Below are 17524 nucleotides of genomic sequence, written 5' to 3'. Positions count from 1 at the left end.
CCTAGCCTATAGAAGCTGGGGCAGAGGCAGGAGATGCAGAGAAATAATGAAGGCTTTAAAAAAAGCCTCTTTTGTTCTGTTCGGGTTGGTTTTTGTTTTTTTTTAATCTGCTGCGTTTGCTCCTTGTCATTATGCTGTATTTTACTTATGTCATTTTAATGGTGTTAGCTGCCTTGGCCATTTTTATGGAAAGTCTGGAAGCATGTTTAATATAAATAAATAATACATAAGCAAATAAATATTAATGTTAGGCAGCTCTTTTTCATTCCCCATACAAGTGGTGGTGGGGAGAGGGGATGGCATAGATGGTCCCCTCCTTCTGGCTTTAAGCTTGCTTCACCTTGACATGCCAGCTAATCTGGGATGGATGAAAACCCCTTCCAAGGCATCCACCACCATTTCATTATTATTTTTTCTGAGGCAAGGCAGGCAACAGGGCAGAAAGGATGAACAGCAGGATATTGTCTCTCTCCCAGCAGGAGTTTGGCTGGCAAAGAAACAGCAAACAAGCCAGGTGATCAATTACCCCCCAAGAAGAAACAGGATTTCAAGCTTTAACTGACACATTGGTTGGAAATCCTGGATTGGGGAAACTCTACATAGCAGAAGGGAGTGTTTAAGCCAGCACAGCACTGTCTGGTAGCTGTTTGACATGCTTTGTGCTTACCTGCCTCACGATGCAAGGAGGAAAATTCTTTTGCAGCTACTCCAAGTACTTTCAAACTAAGCATGCAAAGTGTGGAATTGCTTGTTTGTTCACTTGCTTTTTAAAATAGGATACCCACACAATGCCGTCATCCAATAATGGTCATTTTGTATCTTCCCAGGTGTGGGTGTGTCCATTTCTTCTCAGATTGCATTAAGTCTGTTTTTGCCGCCACCCCCATCCCACCAGAGAGTGGAAGAGTAGCACAACCTCTAGAGGGATGGTGGAATCTGTGGCTCTGCAGATGCTGTTGGACTCCAACAGAAGGTCTTAAACTGTTTAGCAAAAATGCTTCAGGGAGGGAAGAATGGCTCTCCCTGGGTAAGTTTCTCTATCTTTTACAGCAGTGTCTCCTAAATGTTTCAAAAGGGAAGCATACCGTTTTAAAATATTAAAAATGGAAGACACACACCACCCTTAGAAACTGACTGTTTTACACTGTGTAAAATGTGTGTAAGAGGAAGATTGGCCTGTGCTCAGAGCCACCTCCCCTGTACCAGTATGAATCACTGATCTGGCCATGTGTCCAGAATGAGGCAAGCCCCAAATGCAGAGAGGCAACAGGCAGCCTCCTCTGAGTATGGGTAATTCTGCTGCCTCTCTGCATCAGGCATGAGCGAGGGATCTAATCAGACCCAAATCAGAGACTCAGCAAAATTACCTGTCCCTAGGAGGAGGCTGATTGGAAGGAGGCAAGATCAGAACACTGAATCGTACCACGAGGCAGCATGGAGTTTCCTCTGTGGGCTTGCAATCCACACACCTCATAGAAACTAAGCCAACATGACATAAACACCACCATAACTGTAGACAGGTGGAATTTGTGGCAAACTTGAAGAGAAGAAAGGAGGGCCTGGTTATGATACAGAGTCAGGCCTGCATTGATGCCTTCTCTCCAGCTAAGCTAGAAGCAAAAACTATGCCAAGGCATTATTGACAAGAAAAGGAAGGCCTTTAGATCTGGTAAAGAGAAATAAACTGTGCCACTAAGAAAAAACGTATGCCAACGCTAAGGCTGAGGTTCAAAGAAAAAACGGAGAACTAAAGAACACCTGGTGGATTAAAAAAAACAAAACAAAACCCTCAAGAGATCCAGCACTTAGCCTATACTCAGGATGCATGGGGCTTCTTTAGAGCCACAAAGACCATCTATGGGCCAATAAATTATGGTATAAACTCCCTACACTCAACAGACAGCACCACACTTCTAAAAAATAAAGAAGCTATTGTGTTGTGTTGAAAAGAACGTTACCAGTATCTCCTTAACCGCAACTCCCCTGCAGCTACCGAGGTCCTCTCACAAATCCCGCAAAAACAAATTAGAAATGAGGTTGCGGTATCTCCAAATCTGGGAGAGTTGTGTACATAGCTGTCAACGTTTCCCTTTTTTTAAGGGAAATTCCCTTATTCCAAATAGGATTCCTCGCAAGAAAAGGGAAAAGTTGACAGCTATGGTTGTGTACAGCTATTAACCAAATGAAAAACAGCAAAGTCAGAGTCTTCAAAGTAGGCGGAATTGAACTTACAATCTTTTTAAAAAACATGATAGAACCGATTACAGAAATTATCGAGGAATCTCTTTATTTGCCATGGCCAGCAAAATTCTTGCAAAGATCTTAGCAAACTGTCTCCTAACTATATCTGAGGACACCCTTTCAGAATCCCATTTTGGTTTTAGATCTTCTAGGGGGATAGTGGGTATGATTTTCACTGCTCAACAGCTTCAAGAAAAATACAGAGAGCAAAATCAACCCCTGTATATGGTGTTTATTGACCTGACTAAGGACTTCAACACTGTAAATTGTACTGCTCTGTGAACTGTCCTTCTGAAAATCAGCTGCCCAGATAAATTTGTGAACATCCTTCAGCTCCACCACAATATCATGATGGCAACAATCACAAATAACAATGGCTCTCAAAGTGAACCATTCACAGTGGAATCAGGCGTTAAACAGGGATGTGTTATCACCCCAACTCCATTTATTATCTTTATCGCCATGATTCTACACATTGTCAAAGGGAAACTCCCCATCAAGGTATAAATCATATTGAACAGATGTTAAGTTATTTAATCTGAGAAGACTGAAAGCAAAAAGTAACGTTACCATAACTTCTGTCATAGAGCTTCAGTATACTGATGAGAACGTAGTGTGTGAACACTCAGAGGATGACCTCCAAACAATCCTAAATATCTTTGCAGAAGCTTATGGAAAACTTGGCCTATCGCTCAATATCCAAAAAACCAAAGTGCTGCACCAACAAGCACAAAACAACCTCTACAGCGCCACAAGTCTAACTTAATGGTGTAACTTTGGTAAGTGTTGATCACTTTTCCTACCTGGGCAGATATCTTTGCACAAGGGCCGACATCAATGCCAAAATCCAGCATCACCTGAACTCTGTGAGTGCAGCTTTATCCAGATTTAAATGCAGAATGTTTGAGGACCGGAAGATTTGTAGGGAAACCAAAATGCTTGTTTACAAAGCTATTGTACTACCAACTTTACTGTACACTTCTGAAACATGGATCACTTATAAATGCCATCTCCAACTCCTTGAAAGATTCCATCAATTTGAAAAATTGTACACATCACTTGAGAAGACAGGCGAACTAATGTCAGTGTACTGGAAGAAACAAAGATTACCAGTGTCAAAGCAATGATTCTTCAACATCAACTTTGTTGGACTGGTCATGTTGTTTGGAAGATTGTCATCTTCCAAAGCATCTACTCTATTCCCAACTCAAGAATGGAAAGTGAAATACTGGTAGACAACAAAAGAGGTTTAAAGGCTCTCAAGGCAAATCTTAAAAAAAATGTAGTATAAGCACTGATAACTGGAAACACTGGCCTGCGAGTGCTCCAACTGGAGAACAGCTTTTACCAAAGGTGTCATGGGCTTTGAAGAAGCACAAACTCAGAGCGGAAAGGAGAAATGAGCTAAGAGGAAGGCACGTTTGACAAACCCTCATCGAGATCAACTCCCACCCGGAAACTTATGTCCCCACTGTGGAAGGACATGTGGATCCAGAATTGGCCTCCACAGTCACTTAAGGACTCACTGTTAAGACTGTGTGTTCATGGAAGACAATCTTACTCGGCTTCAAGTGATCGCCAAAGAAAGAAGAAGAAGAAAGCATAAGTGTGCTAGAGTATAGCAAGGAGGCACACTGGGCTTGACCTGTGACCCACTTGCCAAATACCTTAGCCACTACTAAACTAGAAGAATCCAAATACAGGAACACCTCACCTGATCGCCTTTTTCTCCTGCGCTGCCCGGCAGTCCTCGTTCTCCTCTTGGACCCTGATGTACAGAGAGCACAAAGGTGAGGGGGACACACTCTTTTCAAGGAGCTCCCTGCAACAAACCTATTGCTGACCTAGTTCTTGCTGGGATGGCTAAACCTGTGTCTGGGTTGTACCTCTTCAGCAGAGGCAGATTTAGGGCACCTTGATCGGTTCTGGTCAACGCAGGGCATTGTAACTATGACACAATGCAATGATTCCGAATTAGCTAAGTACTGAGGACTCCTTGTTTTTTAAACCCAATTCTTACTTTTGAAAATATTGTTATCTCTATGGAAGCTTTAGTTCTGTGAATGGTGTCACTGACCCCCCCACGGACCACCAACTGGGAACAACTGATGTAGTAAATAGATCAAAAGGTGAAAGGTTGGGGAGGGGGCAAAATTTGGTCTTTCACAAGGTGCCACTGAAATTTAATTAGCAACAATTCTTTCTAATGTGGTCCAATTTGACCATTTGCTGGCAAAAGTCCAGGCTCACTGTATGTGCCTACCGATAAAGGTTTGATTGGCTATTTCAGAGCATACATACAACTCTGCTGTGAGCTTACCGCTGGTCCAGGGGGCCCTGCAGGACCATCCAAGCCTGGAGGACCCTAAAGAAACAAAGGGAAGACAGAGGAGACATTTATACTGTAACAATCCAGGGAATGAGGCCATGTTGGGGAAGATATTTGCCAAGTTCAAGAAGGATGTAAGAGTAGGTACCAAAGCAAGCCTCGTTGGTGAGCATGTCAGAGCGCAGTGCCCCAGCTGAAAAGGCTCACCCTCCAGTCATTATCCACCTCAAGGAAGGGCCTCTGAGGATCATGCAGGCATGTTCAGGCAGGAGAAGACAGGTGCTTACCGATTCTCCTTTCTCTCCAGATGACCCCACGTATCCTCGTTCTCCTTTAGCACCCTGGTAGTAGGTTAGGTAGGTAAGGAGAAAGGAAAAGACTTGTCATCACATGATATTGGATTAATTGAGCAGGGCAGTCAACTTTTCCAGTGATTTTTCCCTCCCCCCCCCCATTATGTTCAGAACTTTAAACCTTACGTTTTGAATTTTCAAATTCTGAATTAAAACAAAACAAACATGGGAATTTTTACTATGAAGAACATTAAATATTAACTTGACAAGTTTGATAATTTACACCTTAAATCTTTAAAAATCCAAGAGGGTCCTCAGCAGGGTATGCTGAAAATTATTCAAAAGCAAAAAGAATATATAAATGAATTTTGGATAGCAAAAACTGACTAAATACAATGTGCTTGAGCCTGTTTAGCCTGAGGCATTTCAGCTCTCCTGCAGACTCCTGCTTTGTGACGTGTGGGCCTGGCTGACCTGTTATATCTGTTTTTTCCTGCACCACCAAAATAGATTTTGTGTGGCGGCACACCTGAGGCCCTCCCCACCCAGCAAGGGAGCCAAACCTTTCCCATCCTCCCTCCACCTTTTCTCTGCCTGCCTTATTTGGCATTCCATCCTTCCCTTTGCATGCCATACTTACAGGTAGTCCAGGAGGACCCATTGAGCCAGGATATCCAGGCTGACCTGGGGGACCCTGTGGAAAAGGATGTTGGAAAAGCATCAGCACACAATAGTCTTGTGGTCTCAGACAACCATCACTGTGCCAGACAAACTGCTTCCATGCAGTTTGTCTGGCATAGTGATCCTGATCATTGTTGTTGTGTTGCAAACTCCATTCCAAAAAGCCTGGCTGAATGTTAAAAAGTCAGAAATGAATGCATCCTCTAATCTTCATTAATAATTGTAAGTTACCCAAAAGATGGTTGTTATTAAAAATTATTACTGAAGAAGGTAAAATGCTGGTCTTGGGTAAGTGTCAAGAAAATCTCCAGATCTAGACAATCTATCTAGAGGGCATCACCTTAGATAACTAATTTTTGGTTGCATTCATTGAGAGATAATAGTCATCAAAATATTGGATTGTCCATCATACACACTAAAAATGTCTTTGGTTGTCTTAGTAACTCACTTTCCTGCTGAAACCACCTGCTACTATTTGCTTCAGCCACTCAGATCCCATGATCACACAAAGAGGATCTCAACTAGGGTTAACAGCATCTATCCCTCTAAGACATCTAGCTGAAAGTTGCTCTAGACCTTCACCAGATGTTTTGGACTACTACGGCCATGCTGACTGGGGCTGATGGGACTTGTAGTCAAAAAAATGTGAAGGGCACTAGGTTGGTGAGGGAGGGCTAGTCTAGATCGACAAGCCCCTTGCATGTTTTGTAGCTCTTCTGGAGTTTAGAAGCAGGATCCATTACTCACCGATTCTCCCTTGGATCCAGGGGGCCCAGGTGATCCACGTTCACCCTGGAGACCCTTTGGGAAGAAATACAAAAAAGGGGTGTTTCACATTTTCTGTCCCCTTTTCATTTAATTGCATTTGGTGTGGGTGGGTGGGAGGGTGCTCTAAGCCATATAGCAGGGTGGGTGTGAATGGAGAATGGATTGCAGAAATGAGAGCCCAGTGACACAAGTATTGAGTGGCCTTGAGGCAATCAGATACCACCTTCTGGCTACTGTTGCTTGGAAAGCTTTACCTCTTGTTAAGATTTTTTTGGCATTCAGTTCTCCACAGATGACTCTTCTTTTAAGAAATTGGACCAATAAGATATTATTGATAATGCATTGAACAAAGTTTTGGAACGGCAGTGCTTATAACAGTATTTCTTCCCACATCTGAAGATGCTGGTCTAGAAAAGGGCCAGTCAGGGAGAAACCTTGCTGCATGATCTGTGTGTTATCTGTATGACAGAATTTTCATACACACACATGAACACACACGCACCTACCTTCAAGTCCAAGTGACGGGGCTTACCTTGATACTCTTTCAAAGGGAAAGTACTATGTACATCCCCAACCCTTCCCACAAAAAAATTCTTCCAGAATGATATCATGACAAAAGAATCAACTGATTGGATTTCTTTGTGCTCTGCAAAAGGCATCTTGGACAATTTGGTGAATGTGCACAGTAGCGTGTGTTGCACAGTAAAACAGCTGGAGAAGCTTTAATAACATAAACATGCAAAAGAGCCTGCTGGGACAGGCTAATCAGGTCCAGCATCAGGTCCAGCATCCTGTTTGCATGGTAGCCAACCAGATGCCTGTGAGAAACCGGCAAGCTAAATGTGAGTGCAATAGCATCCTCCTCACCTGCGATTCCCAGCAACAGTTTGGTTGACATGTCACATTTCCAGCATTGCCATTTTTAGGATTCTAGAGAAATCAGTATCTTCATCTTATCCCATTGTTCTCTTGTGCTTTCTAAAACTACCTCTGCAAGAGCTACAAAAATCTGCTCAAATCCAATCCCAGTCTCCAACCATGGTATCATCCAATAGGTTCAGGAGGAGGACACAATCCAGCCCAAGTTGTTTTGACTAAATTCCATTGGGGTAAAAACGAAATCTATCTTAGTTTGCAACCCTATGCTTTAGTCCTGAATCTCAGTGAACTCAGTGAGGTTACTTTTGTGTAAGCAAGCATGGGATAAGGTTGATATTTGTGTGATGAATTAAATCCCAGTGGATACTGATTAACTTTTGTTGAATTGTGCCCAAAAATTGAACGGTGTGTGTGTGGGGGGGATTGTTCCCCCATTCCTTATGAGAGTCTTGCCAGAATTCTTACAAGTAGTTGCTTGCAGGAAATTTGCCTTCTATTTTTTATGGTGCTCTCATTTTAAATATTTTGGATATCTAACGTCATTCAGATAATCTTCTTTAACAGCTGCACCCCCCCAAAGAAAAAAAAAGTGGGTGAAGAAAACCAGGCCCCCACCTTGTCCCTCCACCATGTAACTATCTAAGTCTTCCTTCTCCTGCTTTCAGTTGCTGTGCTCCCTCCACCACTAGCAGTGGGCAACCATCACCACACATGATGCCCAAGACACAGGAGGAAGCAGTCTCTCAAAGCAACCAAGGAAGTGAACTGTAAGACAGGATGAAAGGTGGGCCCATTTTTGCAGCCCCAGCATAAGAAGTAGCCCAACACAGAAAGCCTGCGCACAGAAAACCCCAAATGGCACAGGAGATCATTTATTAGGAAATTCATTTTGAGCCTATGGAAATAACTCCAGTCAGTGGATGTGTTCTAGGGCACTTCTAGACTGTTTCTGCTTTGAGGGGGGATTCGACCACACACTAGCAAATTCAGGTTTTGCAATCTAAGTAAATTTGGAGCTCTTATGCAACAAACCTGCTTCCCTCAAAGGCCAGACTTTTTGCAATAAGGAAAGTGATATGAAAATGCATGAGAAAACATGGGCACCTCCTGACTACGACTGTGGGATGGAGGGGTTACTATTTCCCTTATAAGCCACTGGGGAGAGAAGGGTTTCAACCGGAGTCATTCATCCATCCTTGCTAGCAACTTTCAGTGGAATATTTAGCAAATGGAGTATCATTTTCAGTTTACATAATTGTCAGGAGCAGCAGCTGGCTGTACATACAACTCATCAGCTCATTTATCTGGTCAATGGGAGTCACTCCAGCAGTTACCTTTTATTCAGAAGGCACTGTGTCACAAGCAGCCCTTAACTGGGTGTTGTATCTAACTGACAGAGCTACACAACATGGAATATGAGAATGACTTCTCTATTCATTGTCATGTGACCCACAAGAGTGGGGAGGCTCCCCTGGTGCTGCTAACAATGTGGGGTTAGTTCGGGTTACATGGCGGTGCTGGGCAGTGATGGTTTTCACTGGACACATTGTTGACACCAGCACAGGGCCACGCCGCATAGCAATTAATCACACAGACTGTGGGAGTTACAATGCCATTAGTGGGATGAGGTGCTGAGGGATGAGATTAAGGAATTAACAATGGTGATGGTGGTGGTCAGGTGAGGGTGGAATGAGGATTTCAAGAACCAGAAACACAATTTGCATACACGACACAGAAGGAAGGCGGTTTCATTTTGGAGTGGAATCATAGAATCTTAGAGTTGGAAGGGACCCAAGAGTCATCTAGCCCAACCACCTGTGATGCAGGAATCTCAGCAAAAGCGTCCATGACAGATGGCCATCCAACCTCTGCTTAAAAACCTCCAAGGAAAGAGAGTCCACAACCTCCTGAGGGAGACCATTCCACTGCTGAACAGCTCTTACTGTCAGGAAGTTTTTGCGTATGTTCAGTTGGAATCTCCTTTCTTGTTCCTTGACATTTTCCCAGCGTTTATCCGCCATGGGTTCACAGTCAAGTGGAACCACTTCATCTGAAGGGATTCAACTCACAATGAGCAGCCAACAATTGTTGGACAAGCTATGCACTGAGAGAAAAGTTAACTGTGGGAATACATTCTATGCGTAATCTTTGTGGGCAGAAATGTGACTAGATCTGTCAAGGTTTCTCAGCATTTGGCAGAGGTGAAGATGTCCCGTCACAGCCAGGACTCTGGAAGGTTTTAGAATATGCTTGTATGGGGCTGAGGGAAGACCACAGAATGACCCTGATTAACCAGTTTGGGGGCTAGGATGAATCCCAGATTAGATGATTCCCATGTTGCCAAAAGGTTGGAGAGCCTTCCAGTCCTGCTGATCCACATCTACAGAAGATGGGCCTTTATCAGGCAACGACTATATGGGGGTGGGGGTTAGATCATGTGACCAAGTGTGCATGGGAGGTTGGCTGTGCTATTAGATACAGAGCCTGGAATAGGAGGGAGGAGGAGGAGGGGTGAGAAGCCAAACAAGCGGCGGCGACAAAGGACTGCACAGAGCACGTGCTATACTGGGTTCTTACAGGTAATCCAGGTGCGCCAGGCGTTCCAGGAAAACCTGGGGGGCCCTATGGGAAGAAACAGTGAAATCATACCTTGGCAATCACATTGGCTAGGCTAGGGAAGGTGGGTGAAGATAGAGGAAACTGAAAGCAGAGATTTGGCTTGAATGGACAGGGCTTTCCTGACACAAGCAGGACTTAATTTCTCCCATCGCAGCACCAGTGTGATGGACTCACCTTTCCAAATGAATCCATCGCCGTATTCCCCCAAAGCAAGGCTACCTTGGAGTACAGAGACCTGCCTATCCCTTCCTTCTCCCCAGTGCAATTTGAGCCCTTTTGGTCGGAACTTGTATTAAACACAATGAGCAGCTGCTCACAGCCTGGATGTAAAAGACCAAATATACACCATGGACCAGGCACAAAAGAGGAAGGTTATATTTAAATGCATTTTCTCTCCCTGGCTCTTTGGACAGGTTTCAGCTTGTGGTGAAAAGGATGCTGCAAGGGTCAAAGGCTTGAGGGAGAAAACAAAAGCATTTGCATTGTGATTTTAAATTGTTGCAAATTGTGAATGGTGCACAGGCACCAGAAGGGCAGCTAAAAATCTTTATTGCAAATGGAAACAAAAAAGCAGAAGCTGATGTACTCACAATTGGTCCAGGAGGTCCTCTTGGGCCTGCTGGGCCCTGCACAGAAGGAGAAGCAAAGAGAAAATTATAATTCCTAAACTCAAGATATTGTGGCAGCATTATGGCTCCTTGATGTCATAATAATAATAATAATAATAATAATAATAATAATAATAATAATAATTTATTTATACCCCACCCATCTGGCTGGGTTTCCCTAGCCACTCTGGGTGGCTTACAGCATATCTAAAAACATAATTAAAACATCAACAATTGGGTGACATTACCTGTTCCCCCCTCTCTCCAGGTAATCCAGGGATTCCAGGATGGCCGGGACCTCCAGCACAATCTTGGTCATTGCTACTATCGCCCTGGAAGGGAAGACAAGATGCATTGAGTCAATCCCAACCTTTCTATGCAGTGAAAGGATGCCAGCAGTTTCCAAACAAAGAATGGCATCTACTGGAGGAGGACTTCCAGCAGCTTTCAGTTTACAAGCTAATGTGATCCTTGCAATTGCCTGAAGGATAGCCATGCTGGTCTGTTGAAGGAAGAACAACAAAATGTTACTTGGCACTTTAAGAGCTAACAAATTTATTATGAATAAATAGCTTTTGAAGACCACATTCCATCCATTGCACTAAGTGTAAGCCTGAACTGGCAAGCATATATACATGCAAATATGAATGAGTGAAAAAGCACAGGAATGAGTTCAGAGGGAAATAAAGTGCAAGTAACAAAGGATGCAATTACCTGAAAACATAATAGTTACATTGTCCAGTTAAGAAGGGAGTGGTCCCACCTTGTTAATCAGTCACTGTAACTATTTTGCTTTCAGATAATTGTCGCTCTTTGTTGTTCTTGCATTTCATTTCCCTCTGAATTCACTCCTACACATTTCTTCCCCTGTTATGTGATATATATGTTTACCAGTTCAGGATTGTGGCTCAAACCCATGGTCCATGAAACCTTGTGCCATAATTAAATTTGATATTCTTTAAGGTGCCACAAGACCTTTTGCTGTTTGCAGTTCTGGTAGTTGTGATTCAACTGGTAAAAATTTCCTGATGTGCTCTTGGTCCTCTTCCAGATTTTTTTAAATAGACAAACAGAAAAAAAATATTTAAGACATAGGTCATGAGAATGAGCTCTGTTTATGCTAGTTGCTTCAGTCCAATACTCCTGGATTTTCACACAACCCCACCACCAATGAACATCTATTTGGACTTATTTCAAGAAAACAGCTTCTAGAGAGAAATCTCAGTAAACTGAGCAATGATGACCATGCAGTAAAATTGGTCATTGCCAGACCTAAGATTGCATAATTTACAGTTCAATCCTAGGCATGTTCACCCAGAAGTAAGTTCCACTGAGTTCAATGGGACTTATTCCAGGCTAAGTGCATATAGGGTTGCAGCCTCAAGGAGGAGCCAACTCAGACTTTCGGATCCATTTCCCTTTGGAACAAGACCCAACTTTAATGCCAGAATTCACATTAGAACAGATCAGTGAACTGGCACTGGGCTAGGGAACTTACATTTTCCAGAACCCACAGTCCCATAGAAGATTAAATCAGTGTAGCAGCTGTTTTGGGCTGCCTATTTGCATGGACTGCTGACTACAGACAAAATACTTCTATATTTAGACTCATTCTAAAGTGGGTAATATATCATTGCATCTCCACCATTTTTTTAAAAAGACAAATAAAGTTGCAAAGGTCCTTGATTCTGAACAGGATCACAGAACAGGGCCATGGTGATTTCTTATTTTCCCCAACACCCAGTTAAAACTGCCCAATACCCAGTTGAAACTCCCCATCCGCACTGTTCCAAGCTGCATTTGCTATTTGATAGCCCCTCGCCTTGGCGCCCAGAGGAGAGACACTCCATCTTGTCTGGTGTGCTTGCTTAGATATATTTGTGGTTAGGTACTTTTTATTGATTCCACCCATCCCTTAATTATTTGTACTGTATACTATTCAGATACAATAATACTGCCTTAGATTCTGCTTGTTAACTGGATGAGTTTCCTTCATTGGCCTGGTTTTCTCCTCCACAGAGCCATTTCCGGTTCCCAGGGAAATGACCTTGCAGGCTGGGAGCAAGCCCTATCCATGCGCACGGAGCGGGATAGCCCCTGCGCCACTGGGGGGTCCTCGGCCATGTCATCCCTGGCCGACCAATCTGGACAGTCTGGGGGCATGGCACAGGCTATTTAAATTGCCCGTGGCCAAAGACTCGCCCCCTTTTCAAGGGTATTCCGTTAAAGGAATCCGAGAGGCATGATTTCTTTCTGAAACCCCAGATGGGGGGCTAGGGCCATGGCCCAACCCCTAGCGGTGACCCTGGGCGAGTTCCTAGTTGATGTGCATCAACAGGACTCCCCCTACTGGTGGTTAACCCTTCCAAGACTTCCTGTGGATGGGCAGGAATCAGATATAGTCGTGTGGTTTCCAATGCCTAAGCCAACAGCACTTACATTCTGTAACCAATAAAGCTGTGGCCTTTTTCACCCATTAACCCAAAATACTGTTTCATGTGTCTTTATTCCAACATCCCGGGAGGGTCTGGGACCTTGCTACGCAATTATTTTTGCTACTGCACCACAATGAATTACCCAAACCTGGGCTTGTGGTTAAGCTCTCTTCATAGGTTTATTCTTAGTTACAGCTCATGGTCTGTCCAGGCCATGACTTAGCAGCAAAACAACCATGGAGGGCAAGGGTAGCTGCAATCTCCTCCTCAGAGGAACCTGCATCCTTGCACATTTATGCCAAGCCATGGTTCTGCCATGGTATTTCACCCATGGAAGGCACAACTGACTTTCTGGAATTATCGTCGGATTTTAGCTCACCATAATAATCTACTCAAGGTACCTTTGGAGATCAAGGAATGATGTGAAATACACATATCTTCAGAATCCCCTAAGCTTCCCCTAAGCTTTGCTGAACCTGAAGTCTCAGCAATTTGAGCTGAAGAGTGAAGTGTCTTGGATCAAGGATAGTATAGGGCAAAAGGGTCTCAAATTGTATCAGTATAGACTGGCATTTTGCTGCAGGCATATATATACCTGCACTGTACAGCACTGCTAGTGAGAACATGATGATCAAGAGGACACAGAACTTGGTCTCCCTCACTTGGCTGATGATGAACCCTTAGTGCAAATAGCATGTGCTGATGAGGACACTTTTGGCATACCACTGGGTGGAAGAAAGGTACTATTGATTAGTTAACTCATAGCATATTTTAGGCTTTTATCTTTTTCATGATTCCCTCTCCATAGATACTCAGCCAAGAGTTTTACTCACCCGAGCCTCTTCTGCTCTGGGGTAAAGAGCAAAGCACTGAAAGCAGAAGAGATGCAGAAATTTAATTTCTTACCCAGAGTTTGTAGTATGACTTACCATTACAGCTCAGCACTTGCCAGAAACACGTGAGCAGCCATATTTTCAAGGGATGCCAATGAAGCAGTGGGTGACCTGATTAGTGCACCCCAGAACCCCTTGCAATATTTCAGTGGCATCAATCTTGGACCATGAGTGGCAATTGGTAGGTGTAATCCAATAAAACCCAGCTATTGGAGCTGCTTATGTCAGTTCTGGGTCATGCCTGGAAAGGTGCTGGCAAGTAAGGCAAAATATGTATGCCCAATGTCCTTGTGTTGAGCCTATCACTTCCATAGGAACCCCTACAGGTGGAGCCTAACATGTCAACCTGAATCCCATGACTGATGCAGTGAGCTCTGTCTGTGCAGCTCTCATGCAAACAGGAAGTCCAAAGCATAGGTGGTGGTGGTGGTGGGGGATGTGAGGGGCCACTTGATCACACAGTCACAACCCCCTTCTGTATATAAAAATGGGACTCTACATAGGACTATATGTTGGCATGTTGACCAAAGGCATTTCTGTGATTTGTTGAAATTGAGCAAGACAGCACCAGAAAGCATTTCCCTCTGCAAGCATATTTTGGGGCTCTCCTGCACTCTTTGCCAACATTTACTGGTTTATTATGGGAATGAGGGAAGGATTTCATTACATTGAGAAAAAAGTCACTTTCTGATATTTGAGCTCTCCAACAGTAAAAAAAACAAAAAAACAAACCACCCTGAATTTATCACATTTAACATATATCACTGACCTCCCAAAATGTTAAGAATTGCCATTAGACAGAAAAAAATGAAAAAAAAAAAATGCTAGTGGTTAGATAATGGAAAAATAAAGTCTGGGCAGTGATCAATATAATTATTGGGAAAGAAATAACAGAAGTGGGAACTTTGGATGGACAGATCTTGTAATGATTTGTTCTGAAAGATTTGGCAGAATTATTTTGACGGTGAACCATATTACACATTTGTATATTACATTCTGAGATGAAATGTTTGTATTGGATATATGTGCGTTTCATGCCTTCAGAATTGTTTTATAATCAATAAACATAATGTTTTTTTTTAAAAAAAATCTGGCTCTCAAATGTTCATGTGTCCTGAGTTTTTAGCATTTCCCATCACTTACTAAAATGCACAAATGTGTCACATCATCTTGGCAGAATGGGCTGTTATAGACTCGTGCTATTGCAAGGTCACTGATTTCACAGTCTGATTTACAATGCTCTTCAAGCCTAGCTACAGGAATCTGAATGTGACCAAATCCTGACTGGCTACTCACCCGTGCACAATTATCTATGCCAGGGGCTCCCGGCATGCCTTGGTCACCCTTTTCGCCTTTGGTTGCGCCGGGGACTTGAGAAGCTTGTATGTTAGCACAGTCTCCACAAATGTTCTGGCAAGGGAAGAAGAAAAAGAGGGTGAGAAGCAGAATATTCCTGCACTGCCTGCTGCCTTTCCAACATTAATTGTCAACATTGTGTTAAATGATGTACTATTTGTATTGTGAATGATGCACAAGTAACGAGGAGTGGAGGAATCCTGCCAACTCTGGTGAGAAGGATACTGGCAGGACAGTCTGTGTCATTTCTGCACTGGGGTTTGTTGCAGAAGCACTTTCACTGACTAGCATCTCAGTAAGATGGAGCATCTGCAAATGTGGCAACGCCTTCCTAATAATTGCCTCGTTTTCCCTGTTGCTCTGTGCACTCAGCACAATTCTGTTGGAGTTTGTCACCATTTGCTGTGGCAAGTGATTCTGGTATTTTCCATTATTATTGTTGTTGCCATTGCAGCTGCTGTTGTTATTGTTATTATGCCACCCTTCCTTGGAAAAGTTGCCCAGGGTGGCACTCAAAATAAAATAAAGACATAAAATAAAAAATATAAAAAATACAATAAATAATTAGAACATTAAAAATTATTGTATCACAGTCTCTAGGATCACCTGAAGAATGCCCCACAGACCATGGCTTACTGAATCACTGCTGCAGTCCAGCCCTCCATCCAACCACAGAAACGCCTTGGGCAGGTGATTTTCTAACCTTTTCTTGAGAGGACAGCTTTTGCTGCCGTCTCACATTCTGTCGCTCACACCAGAGCAAAAGCCAGCCAGAGGTCCTTTTTGCCTTACCTTGAGGACAGCCATGCTCTCAGCAGCCAGTGGTCCCTGCAATGGGGAGATGGAAAGGAGGAGAGGGAAAAAATTGCATTGATAAAACAGAGCCATCTTCCTTTTCTTTTTTATCGGAGCCATGAGCTTCTAGGGAATCGTGCCAAAAGCAGCATAAACACCTAACAGATTCCCTCCAGCAGCCTCCTGGTCGCTGCTTTTGATAAAAACATAGCTTCTAGTTTGCACCTCTTCTGCACTTCTCCTTGGTGGGGTGATGGAGGAGGCTTGGGGAAGAGCTGAGCAAAAGGGGGTAGCACTAAGCACAGGCCTGAGCGAGGGCAGGAAAAGGCGGACACTGCAGTCCTGTACCTACCAAGTCTCCCACCGGCCCAGGCAGTCCCGGCAAGCCATTGTGTCCTGGGATGCCCTAAAGGCAAGGAGAAACTTTGAATATTTTGAGTGCTTCCCAGCTGTTGCCTCCTGAAGTGATCTTTGCTATCTCTAAGGGCTTCTGCTGCAAGATGTTGGCACCTCAAAAGCACCAGAACTTGGGACCGACGATACATGCCTTCCACGCCTTTCAGCGAGCACCAGAACATCCCTCTCTGCGTCTTTCCAACTCCTTTACCTATTCCTCAAGCCCTGACTGGCTCCTACACTGGCCTCTCCATTGGTTGGCAGCCTCCTATGTACCGTCTTCATCAGGGTAACAACCAATCATTGACAGTCTGCTGGTGACTGTCGCCACCAAGTCAGGACTTCCCTATTCCTCTCTCTGACCTGAGAGATCTAGTGATGTGATGAACCCTGTTTCTTCCCTTTGAGCTCCCCTAAGTCCCCAGCATGGCTCTTCATCCACACTAGGGATGGAAAAACCTGTCAGTTTCAGTTCTCTTAGTTCCTGGTTTTTCCAGTCTTAGGGCTCATCCCCACTTCCACAATCCCATACCTAGAAAGCATGGGTGCGAACAGTTTTCCACTTCTTCCACTCCTTTCCCAGGGAAAACCTGCTCTTTAGCACTCATTCAGAGCAAATGTCAATTCATGAAAAACCCGATTGATGTTTGCTCTGATTCAGTGCTAGAGAGTAGACTTTCCTGGGGGTGGGGGAGCAGTGGGACAAGCAAAAGTCTGGACGAGCCTTTAAATTCAGTTCTCCACATTTCTGTAGCAATTTCCTTTAAAAAATGCTAATGAATTTTTTTTTAGCATTTCATTTCAAATTTCTCCTAATAAACACACTTTTGCATGCTGTTTTGGTTCTCATATTATTTTGGAAAATGCAAATTAGATAGACCCACTTTTAAATGTGAACTGAATCAAATTTCTCTCCCATGGCAAAGCAAAAACACATAAGGCCTTCTTCAATCATGTAATAAGAAGAAGCCTGTATGTACAATGTATGGAGGAGATACAGAGATATTCTGGAAAGAAAAACACCCTTGTGGGTATCACCGACAGAAGCAGTGGCAGTCAAGAAGATGACTCTCAGAGATAAATGGGGAACCCATAGAAATCTGGTGAGCATCCAAGAAGATGAAACAAGACTTAAAGAAAGATAAGATAAAGATAAGGGCTGGGGGTGTGGAGGCTTAGGAGAAGTATCATGGGTGGGTGTGATTTTCTGCAACTTAGGTCAGGACTCATA

At 43.6% G+C, this 17524-nt stretch overlaps 2 protein-coding genes across 6 annotated transcripts in view; one reads left to right on the top strand and one right to left on the bottom strand.

Moving 5' to 3' along the window:
• Positions 1 to 17524, top strand: part of TINAGL1 (tubulointerstitial nephritis antigen like 1) — a 203240-nt gene that overhangs the window by 85954 nt on the left and 99762 nt on the right. The gene's annotated exons all lie outside the window — the stretch shown is intronic.
• Positions 1 to 17524, bottom strand: part of COL16A1 (collagen type XVI alpha 1 chain) — a 130144-nt gene that overhangs the window by 19108 nt on the left and 93512 nt on the right. For 2 of the 5 annotated variants that reach the window (XM_081870356.1, XM_081870358.1), the window contains 12 exons: positions 16250 to 16303; positions 15895 to 15930; positions 15043 to 15156; positions 13687 to 13722; positions 10667 to 10750; positions 10401 to 10436; positions 9769 to 9813; positions 6292 to 6345; positions 5504 to 5557; positions 4858 to 4911; positions 4562 to 4606; positions 3956 to 4009 (listed from right to left, as the gene is read on the bottom strand). In XM_081870356.1, coding sequence (XP_081726482.1) covers positions 3956 to 4009; positions 4562 to 4606; positions 4858 to 4911; positions 5504 to 5557; positions 6292 to 6345; positions 9769 to 9813; positions 10401 to 10436; positions 10667 to 10750; positions 13687 to 13722; positions 15043 to 15156; positions 15895 to 15930; positions 16250 to 16303 — 666 coding nt within the window. The remainder of the gene's footprint in view (positions 1 to 3955; positions 4010 to 4561; positions 4607 to 4857; positions 4912 to 5503; positions 5558 to 6291; positions 6346 to 9768; positions 9814 to 10400; positions 10437 to 10666; positions 10751 to 13686; positions 13723 to 15042; positions 15157 to 15894; positions 15931 to 16249; positions 16304 to 17524) is intronic. The other 3 variants (XM_081870359.1, XM_081870360.1, XM_081870357.1) reach the window with 2 other exon arrangements.

Source organism: Podarcis erhardii (assembly GCF_964252035.2).
Source record: "Podarcis erhardii genome assembly, chromosome: 7".
Classification (NCBI taxonomy): domain Eukaryota; kingdom Metazoa; phylum Chordata; class Lepidosauria; order Squamata; family Lacertidae; genus Podarcis; species Podarcis erhardii.
Note: the sequence above shows the minus strand (reverse complement) of the source record. Positions and strands in the feature narration are given on the sequence as shown.